This window comes from Hylobates moloch, unplaced genomic scaffold (genome assembly GCF_009828535.3).
Source record: "Hylobates moloch isolate HMO894 unplaced genomic scaffold, HMol_V3 SCAFFOLD_5, whole genome shotgun sequence".
Lineage (NCBI taxonomy): Eukaryota > Metazoa > Chordata > Mammalia > Primates > Hylobatidae > Hylobates > Hylobates moloch.
The window spans coordinates 7185474-7211536 of NW_026652280.1; the positions used below are offsets into that span (position 1 = coordinate 7185474).

The 26063-nt window shown below is 35.7% G+C and overlaps 1 protein-coding gene across 5 annotated transcripts in view; it reads left to right on the forward strand.

Annotated features, from left to right (window-relative positions):
• NETO1 (neuropilin and tolloid like 1) overlaps positions 1 to 26063 on the forward strand; it is a 127706-nt gene that overhangs the window by 61684 nt on the left and 39959 nt on the right. For all 5 annotated transcript variants that reach the window (XR_004248064.2, XR_004248065.2, XM_032152064.2 and 2 more), the window contains exons 5-7: positions 12389 to 12430; positions 12547 to 12674; positions 22896 to 23124. Coding sequence is in view for 3 of the 5 variants with exons in the window: in XM_032152064.2 (XP_032007955.1) it covers positions 12389 to 12430; positions 12547 to 12674; positions 22896 to 23124 (399 nt within the window). In the remaining 2 variants the exon portion in view is untranslated. The remainder of the gene's footprint in view (positions 1 to 12388; positions 12431 to 12546; positions 12675 to 22895; positions 23125 to 26063) is intronic.

The following is a 26063-nucleotide window of genomic DNA, read 5'->3' on the forward strand; positions in this document are numbered from 1 at the left end:
ATTGATTATGGATCTCAGGTGTAAGAAATGGAAGTCAGTCATCTGGGAATTGAATGAGAATAAGGAAGAGTGAGTGGACAGTGGAAAGCAAGGTGAAGGAGGAGTTTGCGTTGTGTTATTAGCTAAGAAGGGACTTGAGCAGATTTATTGTCTGAAAGGATGTAGCTAATAGAAGGTAGGTTAAAAATTTTAGGAAGATAATTGATGTTCTAACTACTATGAGTAGGAGTGATTAGAAAATCCAGAGGATAGGTGGAAAATTAGATTTAGATAAATTTTTCAGAATTGGAGGAAGATGATTGATGTGCCAACTACTATGCATAGGAGTGATTAGAAAATCCATACGGTAGGTGGAGAATTAGATTTAGAGAGAGAAATTGTTGGTAGGTAGGTAGTAATGACAGTGGATCTAGATGAGTTTATAGGTTGAGAGTGGGAAGTTGAATAACTTCCTAGCTCATGGAGTCTTTGTTGATGGAAATGAGAAAACTAAACATTGTCCCTGATTGTTTTCTCCTTCACTTCCCACACCCAATCCATCAGTAAACCTAAAATAAAGTGATTGGTCATTGAACATTAACTGTAGGGTTTGTAAATTGGACCAACTTGCTTGAACCCAAATATAATCATATGCTTAGAAGAACTAATCACAGAGTTACTGGGCTTCAGGGTGAAAAGGACATCGTAAGTAATGTGGTCTACCACACCACCCCCCACAAAACATAGACAAATACTTGTTTCCTATGGCAGCGTTTAGCACATCTCATCATTAGCTTTCAACGCCCAGCTCTAGTTTATTCCTCTGTAGGACAAATGAAAAAGATTTACTTACATGGATCTGGATCTTTGAACTTTATTTTTGAAACATTTTGAACATATTTGTGTTTTTAACCATAGCTCCAACATCGTACTCAAACATGTTTTTCCCATGCCAAAAAAATTGTATTTTATCTGTTTTATATATAAAATTGGTTTAGGTTACGTCACTCCCAATTCAAGAGAGAAGGAAGAACAGCCACATGGAGAGTCCAGATAGGCCCAGTAGACCAGATGACATTCTTAGCATTTACTAGTCTGTAATGAATTCAAATAGAATGTGACAATATGGAAATCTGGAGGTCGACTGCCTAATTCTGATTTCAAGCCCTACCATTTACAGCTGTATTCTTAGGCTAGTTACTTAATCTCTCTGTGCTGCCTGTTTTCCTCAGCTATAAAACAAGCATAGCACTGTTATCTACCTCATACAATGTTAAGGAATAAAGGATTTACCATATTTAAAGTAATTAAAATAATATCTTGTACATATTAATTATTGCAATGGTATTAGCTATTTTCATGTATCTAACTAAATGAAAATAAGAAATTAAAATGAGAAAACAAAAAAAACCTTTTAGTCATGTAGATACATTTCAAACTTGTATTCTTTTCATTTGTGTAGAATATTTGAGAACTCTGTCTCATAAAAATTTGATTGATTTGTATTTTAGTTTGTATTATAGGAAAATTCTTGAAGATTATAGTGGAGTGCTTAAAAATATAAATCGATTCTAAAGTGCGTTCTCTTTTGTAGCATAAATACTAATTTCTATCAAAATACTGGATTCATTTTTCTATGGCCAATTAATAAATGGTTTGCAGTTAAATATTGGTGCTGCACGTTAGTTCATTAGATTTTTGAGGTTTATGAACAACACTGTAACATGGCTTTAGTTTTTCCACATTTTACTTATCATTTATTTGATAAAAATGCAACAGTCGAGACAATTTAAAAATTCTGGCCAGTTATTCAAAGCCAATGCAAATAATAGAGATTGTTAGGTAACTTAGGAAATTCGTAAAGATTTTATTTGATACTACTTTCAGTGTCTGCTTGTCAGTAAGAAGAGAATAATAAGGATGAATGACATAATTCAGGATGTCTGAGATTGTGGAAATTTGGGGAAAACTATTGTTTTCTAAGACTATCCTGTTAGGTAGTCGAGCTGTGCGTTGAAAGTATCACAGTATCAAAGCTGATTTTTATAATCAGAAGGTTTGTAAACATAGTCGTTTCACCTGGTCAGGAAATGATGTGTGCTCATGACCTGTTCTGGGAATACCACTGTATTCTGTGATATAATGGCATACATGAGTTGTAAAAACCTAAACCAACAACATTCTTATTTCAGTTAAGGAAAATAAGACTCAGAAATACGAAATGATTGGCTCAAAGTTCTAGAGACAGCACTGAAGGTATTTAGGTCTTAGATCAAAACAAGTCGCATTTTTCTAAAGTTGTCAATTCCCTATTTCTTTCATTTATAAAATGAGGAGGCCTCTGATATGATTCAGTTATAATCTAATCAGTTAACAGTAGTTTCCAGAAAGTTCATATGCAATGTGACTAGCAGTGTGAAATTTCATTGGATTATGAAATAAATACATCGTGCAAGCCTGGCTATTAAATTGTAATTTAGCGTTCTGTTAGAAGAAGGTACCCATGATACAAAGATAAGGTTGGTCGGGGCAGACGTTCTGCAGCTTTTTAGTCTCAAGACTCCTTTCCTCTCCTAAGAATTATTGAAGAACTCAAAATGCTTGGCTTATTGGCTGTATCATTCAATATTTATTATATTAACCATTTAAGCCGAGTATATTTTAAATAGCTATTTATTAAGTAATATTCAAATTATACCAATAAACCAATAATGTGTTAAGATAAATAGCATACTATATTAAAATATAAATTAGTATGAAGGTATTAATGAATATTAAAATATTAATTAGAAGAATGGCATTGTTTACATTTTTGCAAATCTAGTGTCAGGTTTATTATGCTGGATTATCACCCCTGCTTATTCATTAAATCTGTTATGATGTCTTATTATGGTGGAAGTAGATGAAGAGAACCCAGTCTAACAGAGATATATATGTAGTTGGAACAGCAGGAAAGAGTATCTTTTTTTTTTTTTTTTTTGGTGCGGAGTTCCCCTCTTGTTGCCCAGGCTGGAGTGCAATGGTGTGATCTCGGCTGACTGCAACCTCAGCCTCCTGGGTTCAAGCAATTATCCTGCCGCAGCCTCCCGAGTAGCTGGGATTATGGGCATGTGCCACCACACGTGACTAATTCTGTATTTTTAGTAAAGATGAGGTTTCTCCATGTTCGTCAGGCTGGTCTTGAACTCCCACCTCAGGTGATCTGCCTGCCTCAGCCTCCCAGAGTGCTGGGATTAAAGGCATGAGCCACAGCTCCTGGCCAGGAGAGTATTTTAAGAGCCTCTTCAGGGAGTGGTGATTATTCTTTTATACTACACCATAGCTCAACAAGTGATAGCTTCTTAAAGGTTAGTTGCAACAGGGAATATCAAACTGTATTGATGAATTTCTTTGTATTCTGTTACATTAACATCCATTAGTGTATTTTCCTCTTCAAAGGGCTCTGTTCCACATGCATGCTTGTTTAACTTCATGCATTGTTTATTTGGCAGTTATTGGATTACTGTTATGCAGGACTGCTAAATGTTGACACAAATCAAAAGTCACATTTGTTCACATCAACAACAATCTCATTTAAAAATTCTCTCAGTGTTGGGAAGCTGTCAAGTGCACTCTAGCAAATGCATCTCCTTCCCTTGAAACTTGAATTTTATCATTGGCAACAAATATTGTCAGTTGTTTTTCTTAAAAATCAACAGATTCATTTTGTTCATTTTCAAGAAAATGTCTGCCAAATATCCAAATCTAAACAACTGTAATATGCTTTTCAAGCAGAAATGATGCTCCATGAAAAAAAAATGAGTAACTCACACAATTGGAACAACTACAAGGTGCTTGTTCTTAAGAAAAACAGGAAACAATTCCGTCTGCAGCAAAAGTGCCTTATCTGTACTTAACATTTCCTCTTACAGAATATTAAAACAGTTACTCTAGACTTCAGAATCTAAATAATTGTTTTTAATACTTCATCATGATGATTTTGAGTAAAATTCTTTTTTGTTTTCCTGCTGTGCAATTGCATGGCAGTGAATTATGCAGTGTATACTAGCTGCTAAGATTTGGTGCCACAGTCCTGATTCATTGCTAAGACACCAGCAGTTCTATCCACCATTGTTTTTGCACCATCAGTGCAAATGTCAACCCGGATGTCCCAGTATAAACCACAGGATTTGAAAGTTAACCAAAAATTTGAATATTTCAACACCACTTCCATTTGTTGTCAAGCATTCACATAAAAGATGATCCTTAATCATTGGCCCATGCTGACATTCATCGAATTCAAGCAAACTAAGCCCAGCCAAGTTTGTACATCTGTTTATTTTTTAGACAAAAGTAAAATTCTCCAGACAAGGCATTAACTCTGTCTTCTTGTCTAAGCTGAAACTTTAATCAGCAAGTTACTGTGTGATGGGAAAGTGGCAGTGTCCTGGTTTCTTTACCGACTTTTCATCCAGTAAGCATTCAGCAATGGCAGGTGTAAATAGTTTTATTAGCCTCCTGTGAGCTTCTCCACCAAGGTTGAGATCTTGTGAGACATTTCAGTGAGTTCACTATTTTGAGTTTGAAAAGTGACATTTGGCTTTTAAAGAGCTAATGATGTCTATGTTTAAAATACACTGTTTTTGTTTTCTTTTTAGAATTCTTATTTTCTCAACGCTTCCATCACACTTTCAGAATAAAATCATTCAAAAATGCCTGTTTTTCTAAGTCCTATTAAATTATTAGCATCTATAAAGTGGAGGAAAAGATACATTTTCTCATATTTTCATTTTTATTTACAGGTTTGTTTGATTTTATTTGGAATAGATTCTTCCCTTCCATAAGAAACCTGTTTGAAATGTCAGTTTCTTCTTTTTTCATAATTTAGAAATAGATGGTGTGACTGTGGTGGAGACAGTGAGTCTTTTAATCTCCGCTTTCTAAGACAGATGTCCATCCTTCACCATAAGAAAAATATGGTATAACTATATTTTCTTTTATTTAAGAGGAAATATCACTAAGCCGTAGAATTGTTATATATCTAGATAAAATTTAAATATTTATAAAAGGTTTCAAATTAGATAAGTAAATAGATTTACAAAATAAAGCAGCAAACTTACTTAATTCTTGCTGTGCTTCCATGTAACCTCAGTAAACATTTTGAAATTTAAAAATAACATTGTATTGGACGAAAATCGGGTTACTGGGATTGTATTAAGAACTGAAAATAGCCAGTAAGTATCCGGTAAAATCACTGAAAACAAACTAAGCTAATCTCTGAAAATGTATGTTATTTACACCCTAAACTTAGAATATTTGAAAATACATTCACAACTTTATTAGTCATAGTAGTGTTAACGCCATGTCATGTAGTATCTGGAAAACTCTTCCATATATTTTTGAGAAAATGAGAGCGCAAAAAGACAAATAGATTTTTAGTATTATTATGAAAATAGTGACCTTTGGATAAAGGAATGCTCCTGAGCTCATAGAATAATAGTTGCAACAACATTTTAGAAAACTTTAGTAATTTCAGATAATTGGAGTATATTATTTACTGAGGAAAAGTCTAATCAGAGTGAAGGAAAATGCATCTGTGCTCCACATACTCATTTATAAAATGAGGCTGATGGAGTTTCGCATTTCCAATGCATGACTTTTGAGGTAGGCCTTGGAAGAAAGAGAGAGTCTGTAGGAATTTTTTAAAGAAGATTGTAGGCACCCAGCCTGTGAGTAAAATTAACTTTGTCTGCATTTATTTGCCAGAGTTCACTTCCATGGCCACATACAATTGCAAGGGAGGCTGGGAAACATAGTCTAGATGTGAGCCTAGAAAGAAAAGGGGAGAGGCTAGTTAAACATGAGGCCACTCTCTAATAGAGTGTCTAATGTGATACATTTACTGTGAGAACCTGCGGATTGGAAAAGTGTTAAGTATAAGCCTTGCAATTATATCAACATATAATAAAATCAAGTTGGGGTAAAGTAATTGTATTATTTACAGGAAGAGACGTGTTAAATGCAGTCCTGAGTATGATCACCTATTATGCCCAAGCACTGTTCTAGGTCCTGGATAGAGAGGCTCAAGAGACACAAAGTCCCTTATAGCACATTTTTAGCAGCAGGGACCAGTTTTGTGGAAGACAGTTTTTCCATGTGCTGGGGTGGGGGATGGTTGCCAGATGATTCAAGTGCGTTACATTTATTGTGCACTTTATTTCTATTGTTATTACATAGTAATATATAATGAAATAATTATACAACTCACCATAATGTAGAATCATTGGGAGCCCTGAGCCTGTTTTCTGCAACTAGACGGTCTCATCTGGGGGTTATGGGAGATAGTGGCATCAGAAGTGCGTTGCTTATGTCCAGTCTACTCCGTGATCTCGTTTCGGTTACTGTCGCTGCAGAAAACCCTGTTTCACAAAGATAGGACGTAGAAAATGGACGCAGGCTTTTCAGTGCATTCTGTGGCAATCTCAGGATATTCTGCCTTGACTTTAATCCAGCATGTATGGAGATTTGAAGTCTCAAACACACTTTTAAAGTCACCATCATTTGCAATATCGGGCACTTGATCCTCTTCTAGCATGGCTAAAGTCGATTTGCCTGGCTTATTCGCAAATGGGTCACGGATCCATTCCTTCCCAGTTCCGGGGTCTTTTTTGGTTGGGAAGTAACGCTCAAGTTCTTCTGAAAGCTGAGGTGGGTGCTTTCCAGATGTGGGAAAGAAGGCCCTGGCTCCATCTCTTTCAAAATCTTTGCTAATGTTTGAAAGATGTCAGAAATTCCATTGTACTCATCACCCCCATAATTCCAGTTTGGCTTTGAATGCAGTCACTTTATTTGCTGACTTGAACACAGTTGTTATTCTCCCTTGAAGTGACAGATTGAGTTTGTTGAGCAGGTTGAATATGTCACACAAGTAAGCAAGTTTTGCAACTGAATCTGTGTTAACTGAAATGTGTTGCCAGGGAGACTATTTGTCTCCAAGAAATCTCTGGAGTTGCCCTCTTAACTAAAAAACTCTGGCCAGTGATCTACATTGGGAAAACCATCTCACTTCTGTGTATAAGAGAAGACATGTGTGTTCAGCGTCCAACTCCTCAGAGCTGCGCAAGCAGGTGTGAGTTAAGGGCACGTACTTTAATGTGGTTGATAGTTTTAATCACATCCTGAAAAATGTTAAGGACACATGACATTTTTTGGCTAGCCAGCACAGCATTTCTGTATGGCTGACACAGTGCATAGACTCACATTCCCTACCTTTGACCGAGGTAGGGAAACCAAAAAGCTGTCCAGTCATGGCAGCCACTCCATTCATGAGTCTACGGACACAAAATGACTAATGCAGTTTTCCTGATATGTAATCGTTCAAAGACTTGAACGGTTCTCTAGCTGTGATGTTGGTTGGCAATAAAAGTGCACATAACATATCCTCATGCACATCCTCTTGAAAAATACACCACACAGAAACAGATATTGTTGCCTCGTTGTCAGTACTGGTAGACTTGTCATCCCAGATTGCATACCATGGTGACTCATTAGTCCTGACAATGATGCATCAGTAACTTCTGCCATTTCATCAGTTCATCTAGTTATGGTGCTAGCTGAAAGTAGCTGTCTTTTGAACTGCAGCCTCTCCTAAAAGTTCATGACAGATGTCCTTAGCAGCAGGCAGGATCAACTCTTCACCAATAATAATAAAGGGCTTCTTAGCTTTAGCAATGAAGTTAGCCACTAGGAATGATGCTCTCAGTGCAGACACGTTTGATGAAGTGATGGTTTTCAACAATTGCTTCTGTTCTTTATGTTTTTGTTTTCTTTAAAAAAACTCTGAAGTTGTGTCTTTTAATGAAAGGTGCTTGGTCACTATGTGGCAAAGCAGTTTTGAAGATTTCATGGCTTCCTTGGATAACTGGTCACCACACATTGTACAGAGTGGTCTTGGAGAATGTGAACCATCTGTTGCAATGAACCTGTAATTTAAGTAGGACTCTTGGTATTCTCTTTAAGTGCAGCTTTCTTTTTGTTGGCAATCTTAGTGTATTGTGCTGTCTCATCATTGGGTCTTTAACCCTTTTCAAAGAAGCTCTCCGATGACATTTGTTTTTTACTCATTTTGGCTGGGCTTAGCTTGTGGGCTTACCAAAACTGTGACTGAGACAAGTGTGCAGTGTGGGAAAGAGGCATGGATGGAAGTATTAAAATAATGGGTGTGCCACATGTGGACTAAAATAAGTGGCAGATTTTGACTTAAAGCCTGCCACCAGATGCAGCTGTACAACTGAAGTGCATCAACTCACTTGCCACTACAAAGCCTGCCACCAGATGCCACTTGTCGCTTGCCACTCACTGATAGGGTTTTAATATGCATCTGGAAGTGATTGATTTATTATGGTCTCTGTGGAGTCAAACTTCTTTGCTAATGTTAATCTGTATTTCCAGCTGCTCCCCAGTGCTGGCATCACTACCCCAGATCATCAGGCATTAGACTCTCATAAGGAGCATGCACCCTAGATCCCTTGCATGCACATTTCACGGTAGGATTGAAGCTCCTATGAGAATTTAATGCCACTGCTGACCTTACAGGAGGAGGAGCTCAGGTGGTGATATGAGCCATGGGAAGCTGCTGTAAATACAGTTGATGCTTCCTTTGCTATCCTGCCTCTGCTCATTTCCTGCTGTGTGGCCCACAGCTGGTTGGTGAACCCATCCTTACAGAAGTTCTTGATTGTGGAGCAGTGGAAGTAGACGGTTAGTAAAAAAATAAACAGACAAATAGTTAAATAATTGTAAATTGTAATAACATGAGGGAAGTAAAATTAGGGACATTGCTATTTTAGAGAGGATTGTCAAGGAAGGCATTTCTGAGAATATAATATTAGAGCCAAAAACCAAAGAATGAGAAAGACCCAGCTCTCCAAAGCCAGGAGAAAGGTATTGCAGAGAGACAAAACAACAAGTTCCTGATACAGAGGAGAGGAACAACCTGGGGTGTATGAGAAATAGGTGAATGTGATCAGAGAGAAGAGAGTGGAACCAGCAGCATGGAGCCAGAGACCAAGGTCAAGAACTCACAGGGTGTTAAGATGCATTATAAAGATTGGTGGTCTTACTCTAAGGGCAGTGGAAAACCAGGAGAGTTCCACGATTTGATTTACATGTGTAATAGTTTATTTAGGTTGCTAAGTAGAGAACAGACTGAGGGATAGATCCAGAGTAAACGACTAGTTACTAAGTCCAGCTTTATCGTGCATCTGCCTAATAATTCATGTCCTCGTCCACAAACAACCTTGGCCAATCAATCTTTATAATCTTAAATTCAATTTAGGCTGTTTTTAAAAAAGAATATTGTTTATTGGTTTGTTTTCACAGGTCATATGGCCCATCTATTATTGTGATATTAATACAAGTGGAATTGCAAAAACATTTTTTCCTAAAGTTTTGTTTTTTAAACTATCAGTGCTATCACTATTAATACAAAGACAAAAATAAATTTTCAGTTCTCAGAACTGGCGTTTCTCTCTACATTGCCTGGCATGAGTTATAAAAATGACAAATGTTAGCCCTCAAACTAGAAAATAGAGTATCAACTACATTCCACAAAAATTGTAGAAACAGGCAGGTAAGGCTGAAACGTTCTAATCAAGAAGGAGATAATGAGTATTAATTATGAATATAATTAAGCATTATTCTTAATAGAAGGATACAATGAATAACAAAAAGTCTAGATAACAGGTCATCAAGGTTGATGGAAAAATAAGGAAGATATGGGGGATCTTGTCAATACCAATGAAACTGCTTGATGAAAACAACCAATTTTAGCAGTGCTATGCAAAACATAGCTTTTATTACACAGTAGGTGTTAAATACATATTTATTGAAATAATAACTATATATCTATTGATGAAGAAACAAATTTCTACTAGGAAGTGTGTTGTTCCAAATGATCTATGATGTCCCTATTCTTTAAATGGAAATTGCTTACAGTTTTTTTTCCTTTTTCTATAAAAAGAATTTTTAAAGTATATTTTCGGCCGGGCACGGTGGCTCACGCCTGTAATCCCAGCACTTCGGGGGGCCAAGGTGGGCGGATCACGAGGTCAGGAGATGGAGACCACGGTGAAACCGCGTCTCTACTAAAAATACAAAAAATTAGCCAGGCGTGGTGGTGGGCGCCTGTAGTCCCAGCTGCTTGGGAAGCCGAGGCAGGAGAATGGTGTGAACCCGGGAGGCGGAGCTTGCAGTGAGCCGAGATTGCGCCACTGCACTCCAGCCTGGGTGACAGAGCCAGACTCCATCTCAAAAAAAAAAAAAATCTATTTTCAAAACAGCTTTGCAAAGGAATCTGTAACTCGTTTCAAAACTTATTAACACTTTCTAATAGGGTCTGTAGTAAAATAAGTCTAAATAGTTCATATGATCAGATTGTAGCATGGCCAATCCAAGCCTCTCAGTTTCAACAGATGAGTTCATGTAACTGTTTGACAAAGCAGGAAACAAACAACAACCACAACAAAACCTTTAATGAAGATAACTAAACTAACAGTCAGCCTGTAGTTACAGGTTTTGCATATCCAGGGCACACAGACATACAAAGAAATGCACTTAGATACCCACGTACATATTAGCACACGTAGTCGTAATATCCAGAACTAATCTCTTCCAGAAAGAATGTTACTTTTTATATTGCAGTCCTGAATTGTTGTTGAGCAGTGTCTCATAAAATATTTCTAACTCTAAAAGATTGTTACTTACAGCTGATGCCATGGTAGTAAGAACAAATGCATTTCCCAGTCATCTTTTAAATTGTATGCCAAGTTCCTTTAACATATAGTCTTTGATGCCTTCACCCACTCCTAAGTCAAAGAAACCTCAACTCAAAGTGGCAAGGGCTACAAGGACGTGTATTATTCAAAAAGCAAAAAGCCCAATTTCAGGTAGGCAGGAAGAATAATAAGTTCAAGAGATCACCATGGTAGCTGTAGTTAATAACAATATATCCTATAATATACTTGAAAATTGCCAGAATGTAGATTTTAAGTGTTCTCACTATGCAAGAAAATGATAGATACATGAGGTAAGACATGTGAATTATCTTACATATCTTACATAAATATATAAATATGTACATTATGTAAGATGTGTATCTTACATATCTGTCGAATTTAGCCATTCGACAATGTACACATATATCAAACCATCACGTATCAAAACATCACATTATACACCATAAACGCAACGATTTTTACTTGTCAAATGGAAAAAAACAGTATAAATCTTGGAGAAATGTAACTCCAGAATAAGTTACTCCATAAATATATACAATGACTATGTACTTGTAATAATTAAAAATTAAAAATTATTTAAAAATAGGAACATATGTGCATCAAATAAGATAATACAGTGTCTCAGTGACATCATTAATGACTCATAGTCAGTATGCTCTTCATCACAGTTAGCCTTTTATTATATTAACACCTTCAACATTGAAAGTTGGCTAATGCATGATTCCACGACTTCCGATACAAGCATGACTGCAAGAGAGCCAGAAAAATGGTATACACCTTGTCTCTATTATGAGGAAAACTTTCTCAGAAGCTCTCTAAAAGGCTCATCTTTATATTTCACTGGCTGCATACCTACCTCAAAATCAATTCCAGGAGCAAGAAAGAGACCCCCAATTTGCCTTTTCACCGTTAGAAAACATCTTAGACTCGTGACACAGCAGGCTTCCCCTGAAATACATAAATTAGCAGAGGACAGGTGGCTGGGCCTGGGCTTGACTGCGAGGAAGACGGGGAGAGTGGGTGTTGAGTTGACAAACTAGAATACTGAGGAATGCTTTGAAAGTTAGCATAGTATGAAATGTTGCAGAGAAAGATTTGATGAAAACAGGATTGTTCAGTCAGCCAAAGGAGAGGAGTTCTAGATTTTACATCTTAATTTGTGCTTCAAATATTCTAGTTAAAAACTGTGTTACTACACTTTACAGAATATTTTGAATCAGAAAAGAGGATAGTATCTAGAACAAAGGGAAATTGCCTCAAACCTTGAATTACTTATGGATACCTTTTACAAAAACTTCTATTCTCCTGTTATAGAGGATAGATAATATGACTAATTTAATTATTTTACCTATGGAGTTATAGGTAATGAGTAAGATTTTTATTTGAAAATTAGAGGCAGGAATGGCATTAGAAAAAAAATTTAAATCGTGTCTTTCGTATTGAGAAAAACCTTGTAGTAATACTGAATTAACATTTCAGTCCCAGCATCACTATGCACTTTTTATTCAATCATTTACTTTCCCCTAATGTGTTTTTTAAGGCAGATTTCTGGAGAATTTAATGATATATAACTTAAACTCACTGTAAGTAATACATGTAGAATGGGACTAATTGTCTTTTTCTCAATTTTTAAGATCCTGACTTTAAGGACCTTGGAGCTTTGAAACCATTACCAGGTTGGTAAAATAGATATTTAATACTGTTCAGAAGACTTTGTTTTCTGCTATGAAATACACTTTTGGTTTATTATTCAAGCTCCGTTTTTGTGTTTGTTTGGCATTTTGTTATTTAGTGTGTGAGTTTGAGATGGGCGGTTCCGAAGGAATTGTGGAATCTATACAAATTATGAAGGAAGGCAAAGCTACTGCTAGCGAGGCTGTTGATTGCAAGTGGTACATCCGAGCACCTCCACGGTCCAAGGTCAGTCTTAAGATGAAACCCACACTTGACAGCTGACGTGAGAAGTGTCTATAACAAGCATTGCTTTGAAGCAACTGGACGTGTCTAATACATTTCAGAGTGCAGTCATCATAGGTTATGATTTCATTTTGGCTTTTGAGATGTAACTTGTCTTCTCTTGTCCAATCTAAATTTGATGTCGTAAATAGCAATCTAGAGAGTGAGTTGAAGAAATCATCTGATAACCTAGACAAGAGACTTTAAGGTAAGTCGACCTCTCTGAAACATGGATTGAAATGGTGTGCAAGAGCCATGGCTCTTAGTCTGATTACACTTACGCTCTTATTATAAATGTCTGCAGTTGGTTTATTTTGTAAACTAAAATTATATCTGTAGAGGTTTTTCTGGGGCCTACAAAATCATGAATATCTGGCATGTAAAATGCAAGTGTGGTAAGGGCTGGCAGCAATGGTACCAGGGCCTGGGAGATCTGTGCCCATTTGAAGGAGACAGGCATGACTTAGCTGCTCATGAAGCTCTTTGTGATGCTGTTGTGAGAAAATGTGGGTCCAGCATTATCAAACCCTCCACTATTTCTCATAACTTGCCAAAAATCTAGATTTTATGTTGATCACCCTGATTCTTGAGGGTTGGCAATACATTATAAAAATATTACATGTATTAAACTAAATTTATTGTGGGCTAGATTTTGACTCAGGCCCCCGTTTTGGAAACACTTCCATAGAACAACTACGTTGATTCTGTTTATGGAAATATTTTCCAAAATACAGAGGATGAGTCATTTTGTGCCAGCAGGTGTTATAGGGCTAAGGCGTTATTTGTTCATTCTCCTGTTTTTGTTTTTATTCCTCAGTTACAAAGTTACAAGAAAAAAATATTGACTTACTAGATTTGTAGTCATTTATTTATTGAGGCTGAAACTGTATGTTATTTAATTAATTGATTTTGTGACTCTATAAAGTTGCAAGCACTCTGCCAGAGACACGAAAAAGCAGGCCAGGCCCTGTTCTCGGGTGCTTCCATTTAGTTCTTAGACCAATATGTAACAGAATAATCTAAGCAGTAAGGTTAGATCATTGGGGTATTTGTAAGGTATAACAGAGAGAGAGAAAAGACCCCTTACACCAGGTAGCGTAAGTCAATGGTAGAATCGTTCAGCTGTCCGGGTCTTGGTGAATCTTAATGAGAAGTATTGTGTCAAGTAGACAAGTTGAGAAGGCTCTCCAGACAGAGGGAATAGCATCTATGAGGTCGTGGAATCATAAGAGAGAAGAGAGTATGCTTTTTCAGGAATAACGTAATTGCACGTGACCAAATGAAACCGTGGGTAGAGAGGTGGTATTGATCCCTTAAGCTAAAGTGTTCCTCAGGCCTCTCTAAAGAACTCGGCCTTCATCCGGAGTGCTTCAGCGAAAAGCAAAGCAGAAAAGTGATATGACCAGGTTTGCATATTCGGAAAATTTTTGTTTCCTGCAAAGAAGGGACAGAGGAGTCAACACTGCAAGCAGAAGGCCAGGTGGGAAGCTGTGGCGGTAATCCCAGTGTTGGAAATTAGGCCATGGTGGTCCAACATGAGGGAAATATTAGAGAGAGATGAGATAGAATCTGGTGCCTGGATATTTAGGCTGAGGGGAAGAGAAGAGCCCCCCCCCCCCCCCCCACCTTTTATGTTGTTTTTCATTTTTTTTGTTTTTGAGACGGAGTCTCATTCTGTCTCCCAGGCTGGAGTGCAGTGGTGCGATCTCGGCTCACTGCAACCTCCACCTCCCACCTCAAGCCATTCTCTTGCTTCAGGAATTACAGACGTGTGCCACCATACCTGACTAATTTTTTTTGTATTTTTATTAGAGACGGGGTTTCGCCACGTTGACCAGGCTGGTCTCGAACTCTTGATCTCAGGTGATCTGCCCACCTTGGCCTCCCAAAGTGCTAGGATTATAGGCATGAATCACTGTGCCCAGCAAAGAACCTTTTTTGAGGGCACTGGTCCTTCTTCACTTGACGTTTTTCTTGAATATATCTTTAGGGTTTGCATATAAAGTGGAAATGTGGCACCTTTCCCCCAACTTTCAGTTACAGAGATTCAGAGATCATTCTCCAGCTTCCAGCTTTGATGCTTGCATTTCTCTTTGCCTCTGAACAAATCTTAGAGAAAGTTAATCGCATTATGAAGAAAGACAGTTATTTTTCTTCTATTTTTTAAGTCAAAAGCTATTGCTCACATGAAACCATAAAAACCCACTGCCTGTATTACAGGAGAGCTAGGTTGCAGTTTATTATGCTGTTTTCATAAGATGTGGATTCATATGCAAGGGCTATTTATTTTTCTTAGGCTCTATGAATGAAAGATTTTTAAAGACTTTTTAAAAAACAGGATTATATGTGCCCCACTTTACTGTCATAACCAGTACCTTTGTCACTACAATCTTAAAGAGAAGGTTTTCCTGACAGTGTAAATGCACACCCTTTTCTTCCAGCTGGTAAATAGACTGTCTTTTGTACAATCCCAGAGCAACAATAACCGATGTACCTGTCTGTTACAGAATTTGGCGTTCTGTGACCCAAAGGGGAAGCTGCGTGCAGAGCTGGACAAAGATGGCTCTATTGTAACAGGCTTTCTCTGTTAAATTAAAGGTTAGAGGATGAGAAGTGGCTTTGAATACTGTGGAGAAAAGCACGGACTGGAGATGACTGCCTGTGTGGACTTTCTATTTTTATAGAGTTCCTAGCAGCACATGAGAATAGACTATCAAAGCGCAGGTTAAACTTGAAATGGCTTGTGGTGAATATTTGAATGACACCTGGTGACTGAACCATCTTGCACAAGGAAAGTGCTGAATAGCTTATTTGGCTCTATTAAAATGTATACACATTATTTACTGCTTTTCCAGCTTTTGACAAACAGAAAATATAATATCTGATGTTTCCTTTACTAAAGAATATTAATCTAGATGGACCCCTTTAATTAGAATGTGATTAATCTAGATTTCATAGAATTTGGAAAACGAGAGGCAGAAAGAACCTTGTTACTGACTAGATCATTTAAAAGATGAATAAACTGAGTCAGGATAATGCATTTCAATAGGAGTTAACAAAGGAGTGTGTAGACATATGCCTCTCTGAGCAAATACTCTGGGGTCTAATTCAGAATCTGGTCTGGAAAACAGGCACCAGAATGAAATGATGGGACACCACGTCATGGTAACTATTAATCTCATGAAGGCTGGACCATATTTATCTCCAGATACCCAGTGCCAAGCACAATGTCTGTGACTCAATTAAAACTCATGGAATAAATAAACTGATTATTTCTCAAAATAAAAAAGGACATAGTAGCAATCTTCAAACATCTGAAGGACTGTCACATGAAACAGGAATAAGACTTAATCTTCAGGAGTAAGACTTTTAAGTACTGTGATTTATTTGAAAGTTTGAAACTAGAGAAATAGCTATTAATGTAACACAGAGAAGCCTTTTATTTTAATAACAGAGATTGAATGAGATTTCACCAGAGGAATCCAAGCAGAGTCTGGCAGAGATTTTGTATAATAGTTAAAAGTCAAGTAATATTTTGGCACAGAAAACATGAAAGTCATCTGAAATCAAATTCAGTGAATCTACGATAAGTGACTTGCCCAAATATTTGGCTAGTTAGCAACAGAGCTGGAGCAAAGTTAGCGACTCCCAATTCCTGGCCTCGTTTGCTCTCACAAAAGCACATTCTTTGAGGAAATGATCAAGGTTTTTAAAAATTAATTTTAAAATATTTTTAAAATTTATTTTTAATTGACAAATAATCCTTGTTTATATTTATGGGGTACGGTGTGATGTTTCCATCGTGGAATGATTAAATCAAGCTAATTAACAAATCTGTCACTTCACATTCTCATCACTTGCTAGGACGGGATAAGGGACAGAGTCAAAATATATATAAAATACATAAATGAAGGTAATTTAATGTTTAATGTTTTTGGATAATAAAACTCTAGCTTACACAGTTTACTCATTTCATATTTAAAGTTGACTCAATTTGTTGTTAACTAATTCAAAAATATTTTCAGTCAAATTAAAATAAAAAATATAAACGACAAATACAGTCTCTTACACTAAAGTGGTGATAAAAGTATTAAAGTTACTTATCTAATGAACACAAATTTCCTGCCCCAATTGCTGGGATTGTGAATATGATAAATTTGCCTATGTGATTAAGGTTACCAGTCAGGTGACTTTGGGTTAATCAAAAGGTAGATTATCCAGGTGAGCGTAATCTAATCACAGGAGCCCTTTAAAAGTGGAGCAGATTCTTGAGATGTGAATGAAAGGGGAAGTAAGAGAATCAGGGGACTAAGAAATGTGTTCTAGGAGTGAGGGTGACCCCAGTAAGCAGTCCTCAAGAAAATAGAGACCTTGGTCCCAGAACTGTGAGAAACTGGATTTTCACCCTCATCTGCCCTCACCAAAGAACCCAGTACTTCTTACCTACGGAACTATTAATAGTAGATAGTACATGGGTGTTATTTGAAGCTGCTAAAATTGTGATGATTTGTTACGGAGCAATAGAATATTAATGCAATAAACCAGTGTAGTAACTGTAATTGATTACAAAGATAAGCATCAAGGGTTCTGAAGATCGAACCTGCTTTTATGTCCAAAAAGCGATAATAAAATTTGATAAACAAAGTAAAAATTTTAAATAGGTCGGTAAATAGCAAAAAAATTGTACAGTTCAAGTTTTAAAATGGCATTTTTATGCTCTCATATATTCGACAGCTACTCAGGTGGACTTTAAATATTTTGGTACTTGTTTATATATGCCAGAAAATTATTTTTTTATTGTTATATCAGGAATTGTGCTGTGCCCATGCATGTGTGTGTGTGTGCTTGTGTGTTAATATTTTATAAAGCATTAAGATGTTCTGGTTCCTTCTCCAAAAATAAAGGGAACATTGATACCGTCCAAATGGAATATTCTACATAAGTTTATAAACCTGACATGTCTGGTCAATAATAAAATAGAAAATGCAGCAATCCTGGGCTACATACTTTGTAGAATATGATTTTATTTATAAAGGTGTCTAATAGTATTGAAACCATGTACAGCATTTCTCAGACTGTGACAGATTTAATTTTTACTTATTAAGGAGAAAACTCTTCTGGCAAGTCGTAAATAATTGCCTCAAATAATGTCTATTTTCTGTATATCATTTTGATACGAGGGGAGGGATTTGGTTGAGCAGTTGGTATTAAATTTTGTTTGTGAATATATTACTTAGTAAATTGTTAGCTAGATTTATTTGCTTTGCATATAAAAAGGAGTTCTGCTTTCCATGTGATTTGAAAAATAGATATTACTAGAAATTATTTATATGTTGTGAAGTTTTCCATGTCCTGGTCAATAAATTATCTTGTCAGCGCCAACTCTTTATGATTAATTAAAAAGAATGCATCAAAATGATTCACTGAGAAGAGTTGATAATCTGTTTTACTAGTGTTATATATTACTCTGTTTATCATTTTCTCTTTTTTTTTTGCAGTAAGTGACTAAAGAGCTTTCTGTAGTTTGCTACATTAAATAATTATTTCTGTTAGTATTATTATGGTACAAGATTTAAGCTAATGAGATAGTCATTCAAATCATAATATATAGAGAGATTTTACATGACACATACTAGAGTTAGTATGGGGACGCATGATCACTTTTTCTGGATAATGGAATTTGGCTTTTGTACTGACAGCTCTGGACCCAGTAAAGTATATTCTCTTTTTCTATATGATAAAAAATCATTGCCATCACTAGATCATAGGTAAACACTACTGAATGCTTCAGACGTGATTACCTGGGATCTGGTGACGGCAATGATTCACTTACTCTCTAATTAGTGTTCTATTTAATAAGAAGGTCCTTTAAATATAGAAGATACTTAGGTAGCAGTGATTGCACTTCATGTACAAATGCAAGACAATCACCTCACACGGAAAATATAGAACTGTCAAATGAAAAAAATATAGGGCCAATATGCAAATTGACTTTCTAACTATAGCAATGTTCTTATATAAAATATTTCTATTTTTAAAGAATTTAAAACTGCCATTTATTTTTGAGGGACACATTTATTTTCTATAAATTTTATTTATAACTTGATAGTCAACATCTTTTCTAGCTCATTAGAAAAAGTGGATAGTTTTGCTTTGCTTTCTTATTTATTTGATTACTCATTTTGTTTTAGATTGTTTTCTTTAAGAATATAACTTTCTTTCTGGGCTATAAGTCTGAGTATTTAAAAACATTACATAAGGCTGCATAGTGTGATGAGTATCCAAGTGTTAGGCAGATCTGACTTCGGTACCAGTCCGTTACTTCAGTGACATTACTGTGTCACTCTGAGAAAGTTACTTAATTTTTATAAACTTCAGTTCTCTTCATCTTAAATGATTATAACAAGTATCTATTGTTGTTGATAGATATGAAATAATGCATTAGCAGTGTCTTAAGCTATCGTCAACATAACACGCAAACTTTCTTTTCCTAACAATAAATTAGTATTTTAAGGTGTGTTTCTACATGCAATGTTAGAAATTTGGAATAATTGTTGAAACAACTTGAGCCACTGAAACATTTCAACTTGAAAACATCAGGTGGTCTAATAGCTTTTTTTGTATTAGCCAAACAATTATTTAAATATTTTTCCTCCCGTGGGCTTAGTACTTGGTTTTTATAACTTTGTAAGACTATTGGGAGAGATGCGTCATTTTGTACTACACTTCAAAGGAGTGGAACACACTCTTTACTTACCCTAATCTGTGTTCTCCTGCTTGTGACAATGTTTACTTCCAATTATAATTGCGTCTTTTTTGAGAGCTGATAAACTTGTTGAATTTATTGCATAGTATTTTTAGAGTATCAGTACATATTTGAATTTTTGTTCCACTTAACACGTTTGTATAATACCTAGATTTTAGCTTTTATTTTTACAGTGTTTTCAGTTGGTTTACTTTTAGTCAAAAAAGTAAACAAAAGTAAACAAACTGAAAACACTGTTGTGACCTGTTGAAAAGAACCTTAAATCCAGAGTGGGAAATTTTAATCCCTTTTAAGGTTTCCACATTAATTCACTTATGTTCCTGGAGCAAGTTATTATTTTTTTTCTTCTTTGCTCCAGCTGTTTTTATTTTTTATTTTTTTATTTTATTTTTATTTATTTATTTATTTTTTTGAGACAGAGTCTCGCTCTGTCACCCAGGCTGGAGTGCAGTGGCGCAACCTCCAGCTTTCTAATAAAGGTCATCTGAAAAATAATCTTTTTTTTTAAGTCCTGTTAACATTTAAAAAACAAATGACTTAGTATAAACTTGGAAGTTTAACATTTTTAGATGCATATATACCTACTTAAACTGGGTATTTCTGAAATTCTCTGAATAATTTTAGAAATGAAATACTGTTTTGGAGGGAGAAATCACAGATGGACTGCATGAGTAATATCTGAGTTTTAGATAAAATAAAACAAAGGAATAACCTGGGCATACAGAAAATGAAGGCCTCGTTGGGGCATATGTCTCTCATAAGGCTGTAGCAATGGCAGGTAATTTAAATCAGCATCAAAGTGTTTGGAAATTTTAGAATGACTTCCAACTTCAGTGCTACAAATTGCTCATATATGAAAATCGTCCTACCTTGCAAAGCATACTGCAACTCAAGTGCTTTCCACTGTTGTTCAGTTTGATTCATTTGTCCACATTTCTCTGATTTTGTTTTTTCTCATCAAATTATGTCTGGATTTCCTCATTTAGAACTTCACATTCTGTTTTCAGCATCTTACAAGTCTGCAACATTTTGTCTTGTCCTTTTATGTCATAATTTAGATCTATGTTATACTTTGTTTTAAGAATTATTGCATATAATTTCCGCTGTATATAATAAAATAAGACTATTCTATGTAATTATCATTATTTATAACACTTAAATGTCTGTCATATAGGTGCATGATAAATATGAACGCTGAACAAAGGAATTCAATAAAGAAAATGAAACTTCCAGTTAATTAATCATTCACAAACATTTCTGGAGTGTTTACTATGTGTAAAATATGTAATAATGCTTAGAATACAAAAATATATACCACTGCTTCAGCTTTTCGAGAACACAAGTTTATTAGAAGGGACATATAACCTATAACTATGTCTTTAATATGTTCAAAATCACACAGAGGTGATAGAGATTAAGTCTGCTGTGACTGGGGAGTGGGAACAGTGAAAACCTTTCACTGGACGTGCAACCGTTGAACTATCTTGACAAATCAGGAAGAGGTTCCGAGACAGAAGATGGAGAATGACTACTTCATGTGAAGCTAATGTCATGTTCATAAAGGGTGGCTTTTTTGAAAATAGTTATAATGTTGGGAGATAAGAAGGATGTAAATTTGCTAGTTGATGTTTTTAGACTTTTTGAAAATTATACACCAGTTACAAATTTTAGCTATACCTAACGTTAAATGACGAGTTAATGGGTGCAGCACACCAACATGGCACATGTATACATATGTAACAAACCTGCACATTGTGCACATGTACCCTAAAACTTAAAGTATAATTTAAAAAAAGACTGTGATTATTAGATTTGTTTCTTAGAAATGTAACTTTGGCTAGAGTAAACTAGTTTTTATTAGAGTAAACTTTGGGGGCTGTAAGGAGAATCTGTACCTTGCAACCATCCAGGCTGGTCAGGAGAGTGTTGAAATATTATAGAAATGTGAATGGATATGGAAAACAACTAGTTGGAAGGTGAAATTGACAAGAACTGGTGCCCTGTTGAGTAAGAACATGGAGGACAAGAGATACATTTTCAATAATTTAAATAGTGAAATTACAATATTTAGGATAGACATACTGGATCTGGAAGAAATTGTTGTATCAGTTTCAGATTTTATGAAATAAGAAAAAAATACATACAGAATGATGAAAGAAATGAATGCTTGAATGCCATGTCTTTAGTTTATATCCATGTTAAATTAAGATAAACGCATTTAAGAGGAAATAGCGTATAGGCATTCATATTAAAATAAAATGTAAAACATTCAGGAGATATGAAAGATGTGTCTTTATTAGGAAACCATTCTAGTATCCCTCTCACAGTGCATGGGTCTTTTGGCTTTATATAATTTCCACTCTTTGACATTGTATCTTATTGTCATGGTTTAATTGACATACATTTTCAGCACTGGCCCTCATTCTTTTGTTCACCGTGATATCCACAATGCCTTGAATAGTGTTTGCAACAATCACAGGCCAAGCTATGGATGCCACTGAATCGATGGATGCATGAACAAATGATTTCTTTATAGACTTGTATTTGGTTGAATGAATTCCTTGTGATTTTGAATGCATATTAGTAAAGAGTCAAATAATGTCTGTTGATTGAAAAGCAGTACACCTAAGGCAGCGTAACGTTGTGAAAGAACTACGGACTAGGAAGTGAGGATGCTCATGTCTAATTTTCAATTTATACCATCTGAGTCTGAGCTTCTTCATCTGAATATGACAATAAAGTGGGCCACTTTATAGAGTTGTTGGAAGTGTTACAAAAGAACATATAAAGCAAGTTGCACAGTACATTTTACTCATAATTTTTATTTATGTAGCTTAGCTAAACGGCTTGTCTATGTATGGCATGAACGGTCAGAGACTAGCTTGGCCTTTTTATAAAAAATTATGCTTTGACTCAAAAATGAAGCAGTGTATTTATGTTAAATAATTAAACAAATCAGAGACTGTCTTTCAGTATCATTTTTGTTTTTCTTTGGTATTAATAAAAATCACATATTTTTGTACATTTTTGGAAGTAAAAGGAAGCCATGGAACTGAAACAAGAATGTATCAGGAATACTTAAAATACATTTTGCTAATCAAAGTAAAACAGTGTGTAAGTATGCAAAACTTGTAACTGATTTCCAGTAAGTTATGAGAAGACATAAAGCGAATTTGGGTAAAAATACTCAGCTCTAGAAAATGGTGCATTTAAGTAAAGAAAGGATAATAGCATTTGAAAAAAAATATTAAACACAGTTTGTTCTTATCGTACATCTTCTTTCGATTCACAAGGGAAAATAACAAGATTGATTGCAATCAAGATTGTCTTGTGAGACTGAAAAAGAAAAGGAGTTCTGGTACTTACTGATGTACATTCATATTTTGATATGTGGAAATTATTTTATTTTTGTTTTATAGATTTACTTACGATTCTTGGACTATGAGATGCAGAATTCAAATGAATGCAAGAGGAATTTTGTGGCTGTGTATGATGGAAGCAGTTCTGTGGAGGATTTGAAAGCTAAGTTCTGTAGCACTGTGGCTAATGACGTGATGCTACGCACGGGTCTTGGGGTGATCCGGATGTGGGCGGATGAGGGCAGTCGAAACAGCCGATTTCAGATGCTCTTCACATCCTTTCAAGAACGTAAGATTCTCTGCACTTGACTGTTTTTCCTTCATGTATGCCATATGATGCCAGTTTCATAAGCTGTTAATGGTGTTTTCTTCACACAGTGAGCACAGCAGGCTATTCTCTAATGCGTTGTTTAAACCACTAAGGTCCTCTTTTTTTCATTTTGATCCATGACAGGAAAGAGTTACATACTACATTTTGCTTTCTTATTTCAACATATGCGTCATAGCCTTTCTTAAAACAGTTCACACTATTCAACTGGGAAATGATGAATTTCATTTGTCTTTGGTTTAGCTCTTAGGAAGCCTATGGAACTGATGCAGCAGCTTCTGATGAAGTTTGGGTTTAAATCTTAAAAAACCTGCATAAAAATATTTGGTAGGTTCTTTTTAGTAAGCTTCTCTTGAAGTCCCATTTATTTCAAATAGGTTTGTGACTTCAGAGTTCCAATTAAAGTAGGTAAGGAGAGAGCATTGCTTGGGTAGATGGTAAATGGGAAAAGTTCCAGAAAATATTTAAAACATCACAATGGGTGATATCCAGAGTCAAGGGCAAATCACAGAAACTTTAGAAAGTTATGTTCTAATGAATAATGAGTCATACTAATAGATATATTCTGAATATTTGTTAGAAACCCTGAATATTTCATGTGTTACAAATTTATGCAAGTGAAAAAGAATTCTGAGAAATTTAACTTTAAGAAATAAGTACCTTGTGACATGAACAGACACTTTGAAAACAAGAACAGACACTTCATGTGGCCAACAAGTATATACAAATGATCAGCATCACTAATTATTAGAGAAATCCAAGTCAAAACCACAGTGAGATACCATCTCACACCAGTCAGAATAGCTGTTATTTTATTTATTTATTTATTTATTTATTATTATTTTTTGAGATGGAATTTTGCTCTTGTTGCCTAGGCTGGAGTGCGATGTTGCGATCTTGGCTCACAGCAACCTTCGCCTCCTGGGTTCAAGCGATTCTCCTGCCTCAGCCTCCTGAGTAGCTGGGATTACAAGCATGCACCACCATGCATAGCTAATTTTGTATTATTAGTAGAGATGGGGTTTCTCCATGTTGGTCAAGCTGGTCTCAAACTCCTGACCTCAGGTGATCCACCCACCTCGGCCTCCCAAAGTGCTGGGATTAGAGGCGTGAGCCACCATGCCTGGCCTCAGAATAGCTGTTATTAAAAGTCAAACAATAACAGATGCTGGTGACATTGTGGAAAAAAAGGGAACACTTAACGCGCTGCTGGTGGGAATGTAAACTAGTTCAGCCACTGTGGAAAGCAGTTTGGCAATTTCTCAAAGAACTTAAAACAGATCTACCATTTGACCCAACAATTCCAATACTGAGTATAAATCATTCTGTCATAAAGACACATGCATGTGTGTGTTCATCACAGCACTGTCCCCAAACTGTTCCCATAGCAAAGGCATGGAATCAAATGAGATGCCTTTCCATGTTAGACTACATAAAGATAATGTGGTACATATATATTGTGGAATACTATGTAGCCATAAAAAAGAATGATACTATGTACTTTGCAGCAACATGGATGGAGCTGGAGGCCATTATCCTTAGAAGTCTAATATAGTAACAGAAAATCAAATACCGCATGTTCTCACCTATAAGTGAGAGCTAAACATTGAGTCCATATGGACAGAAAGAAGGGAACAACAGACTCCAGAACCTACTTGAGGGTGGAGGTTGGGAAAAGGGTGAGGATCATAGTACTCCTGTTGGGTACTATGATTATTACATGGGTGACGAAATAATTTGTACACCAAACTCCATGACACACATTTTACCTACATAATAAACCTGCACATATACACCTGAATCTGAAACAAAAATTAAAAACAACTTTAAAAGAAAAGAAATAAGCACCTTGTATTTCACAACTATGTATTTTTATATTCTTAGAAAAGACAATACAATATTTTTGAAATTTCAATGATTTATTGTCAGCAGCAGAGCAAACAACACTGTTTTGAATTCTAAATGTTAAGTGTGTTAGACAGTTATTTTGTATAATGAATAAATCGTTTGGGCTTTAAATTCCCTTTTAATTACCCAGTTGGGGAATTTTAGGACACCAGAAATACTGAATGTCACTCAGTCTTTCTAAGTCTTGACACCATCATCTAGTGTGTCGGACATCTCTCCCAGCTTCATGTCGGGTTAAAACAATATGCTGTTATGTATTTGGTTCAGTAGTTGATTAAAATGTTAGAAGTAGTGCATTTTTTATCTCAGCAAAATATTTGAGGAAAATATTTTCATTTTATTGACAAGCATATGAAACTCAGGCTACAAGACAACACCTTTGGTGGCTCACTGCTGATTGATCTACCAAATTCAATGAATTATTCCTTCAGTGAGGGAATTTCAGGGTTCTATATTTATTCAGTGTTCTTATCAGTCTTCGGAAATAACATACCGAGAACTCGTATTTAATTTAAATGATAAAAATATGGAAGGGCAAGCTAATATATTAAATGATATAGTCAAGATTTTAATAAATAACAAAAATCTGTAATTTTTCTCAAAAGTGTACCATGAAATATGATAGAGATAGATGATAAATCATTATATTTCAAAAACCAATAGCATAGAGGAACCCTGATGCCTAGGACGGTCCTGTGGTCTTATTTCATTCAAACTCAATGTGAGTCAGTACTTTGATTATGACTGATAAAAATAATCTTAAATGATATTAGCCTATATTAAAGTTAGTGGAGTAACACTGCACCAATCAAAATGCAAAAGGCACAATCTGTTCTTTCCTGACTCTTATTAGTGAGGAGAGTAATCACCTAGAAGAGGCTAACAAAGATGTAATGCCAAATAAGAAGAAATGTTTAGTTTAGGATTTATTGTTATTGTTCAAAATGTGATAACTACCTCAGACCTATGTCTCATGGGTCTCGAAGGTAAGA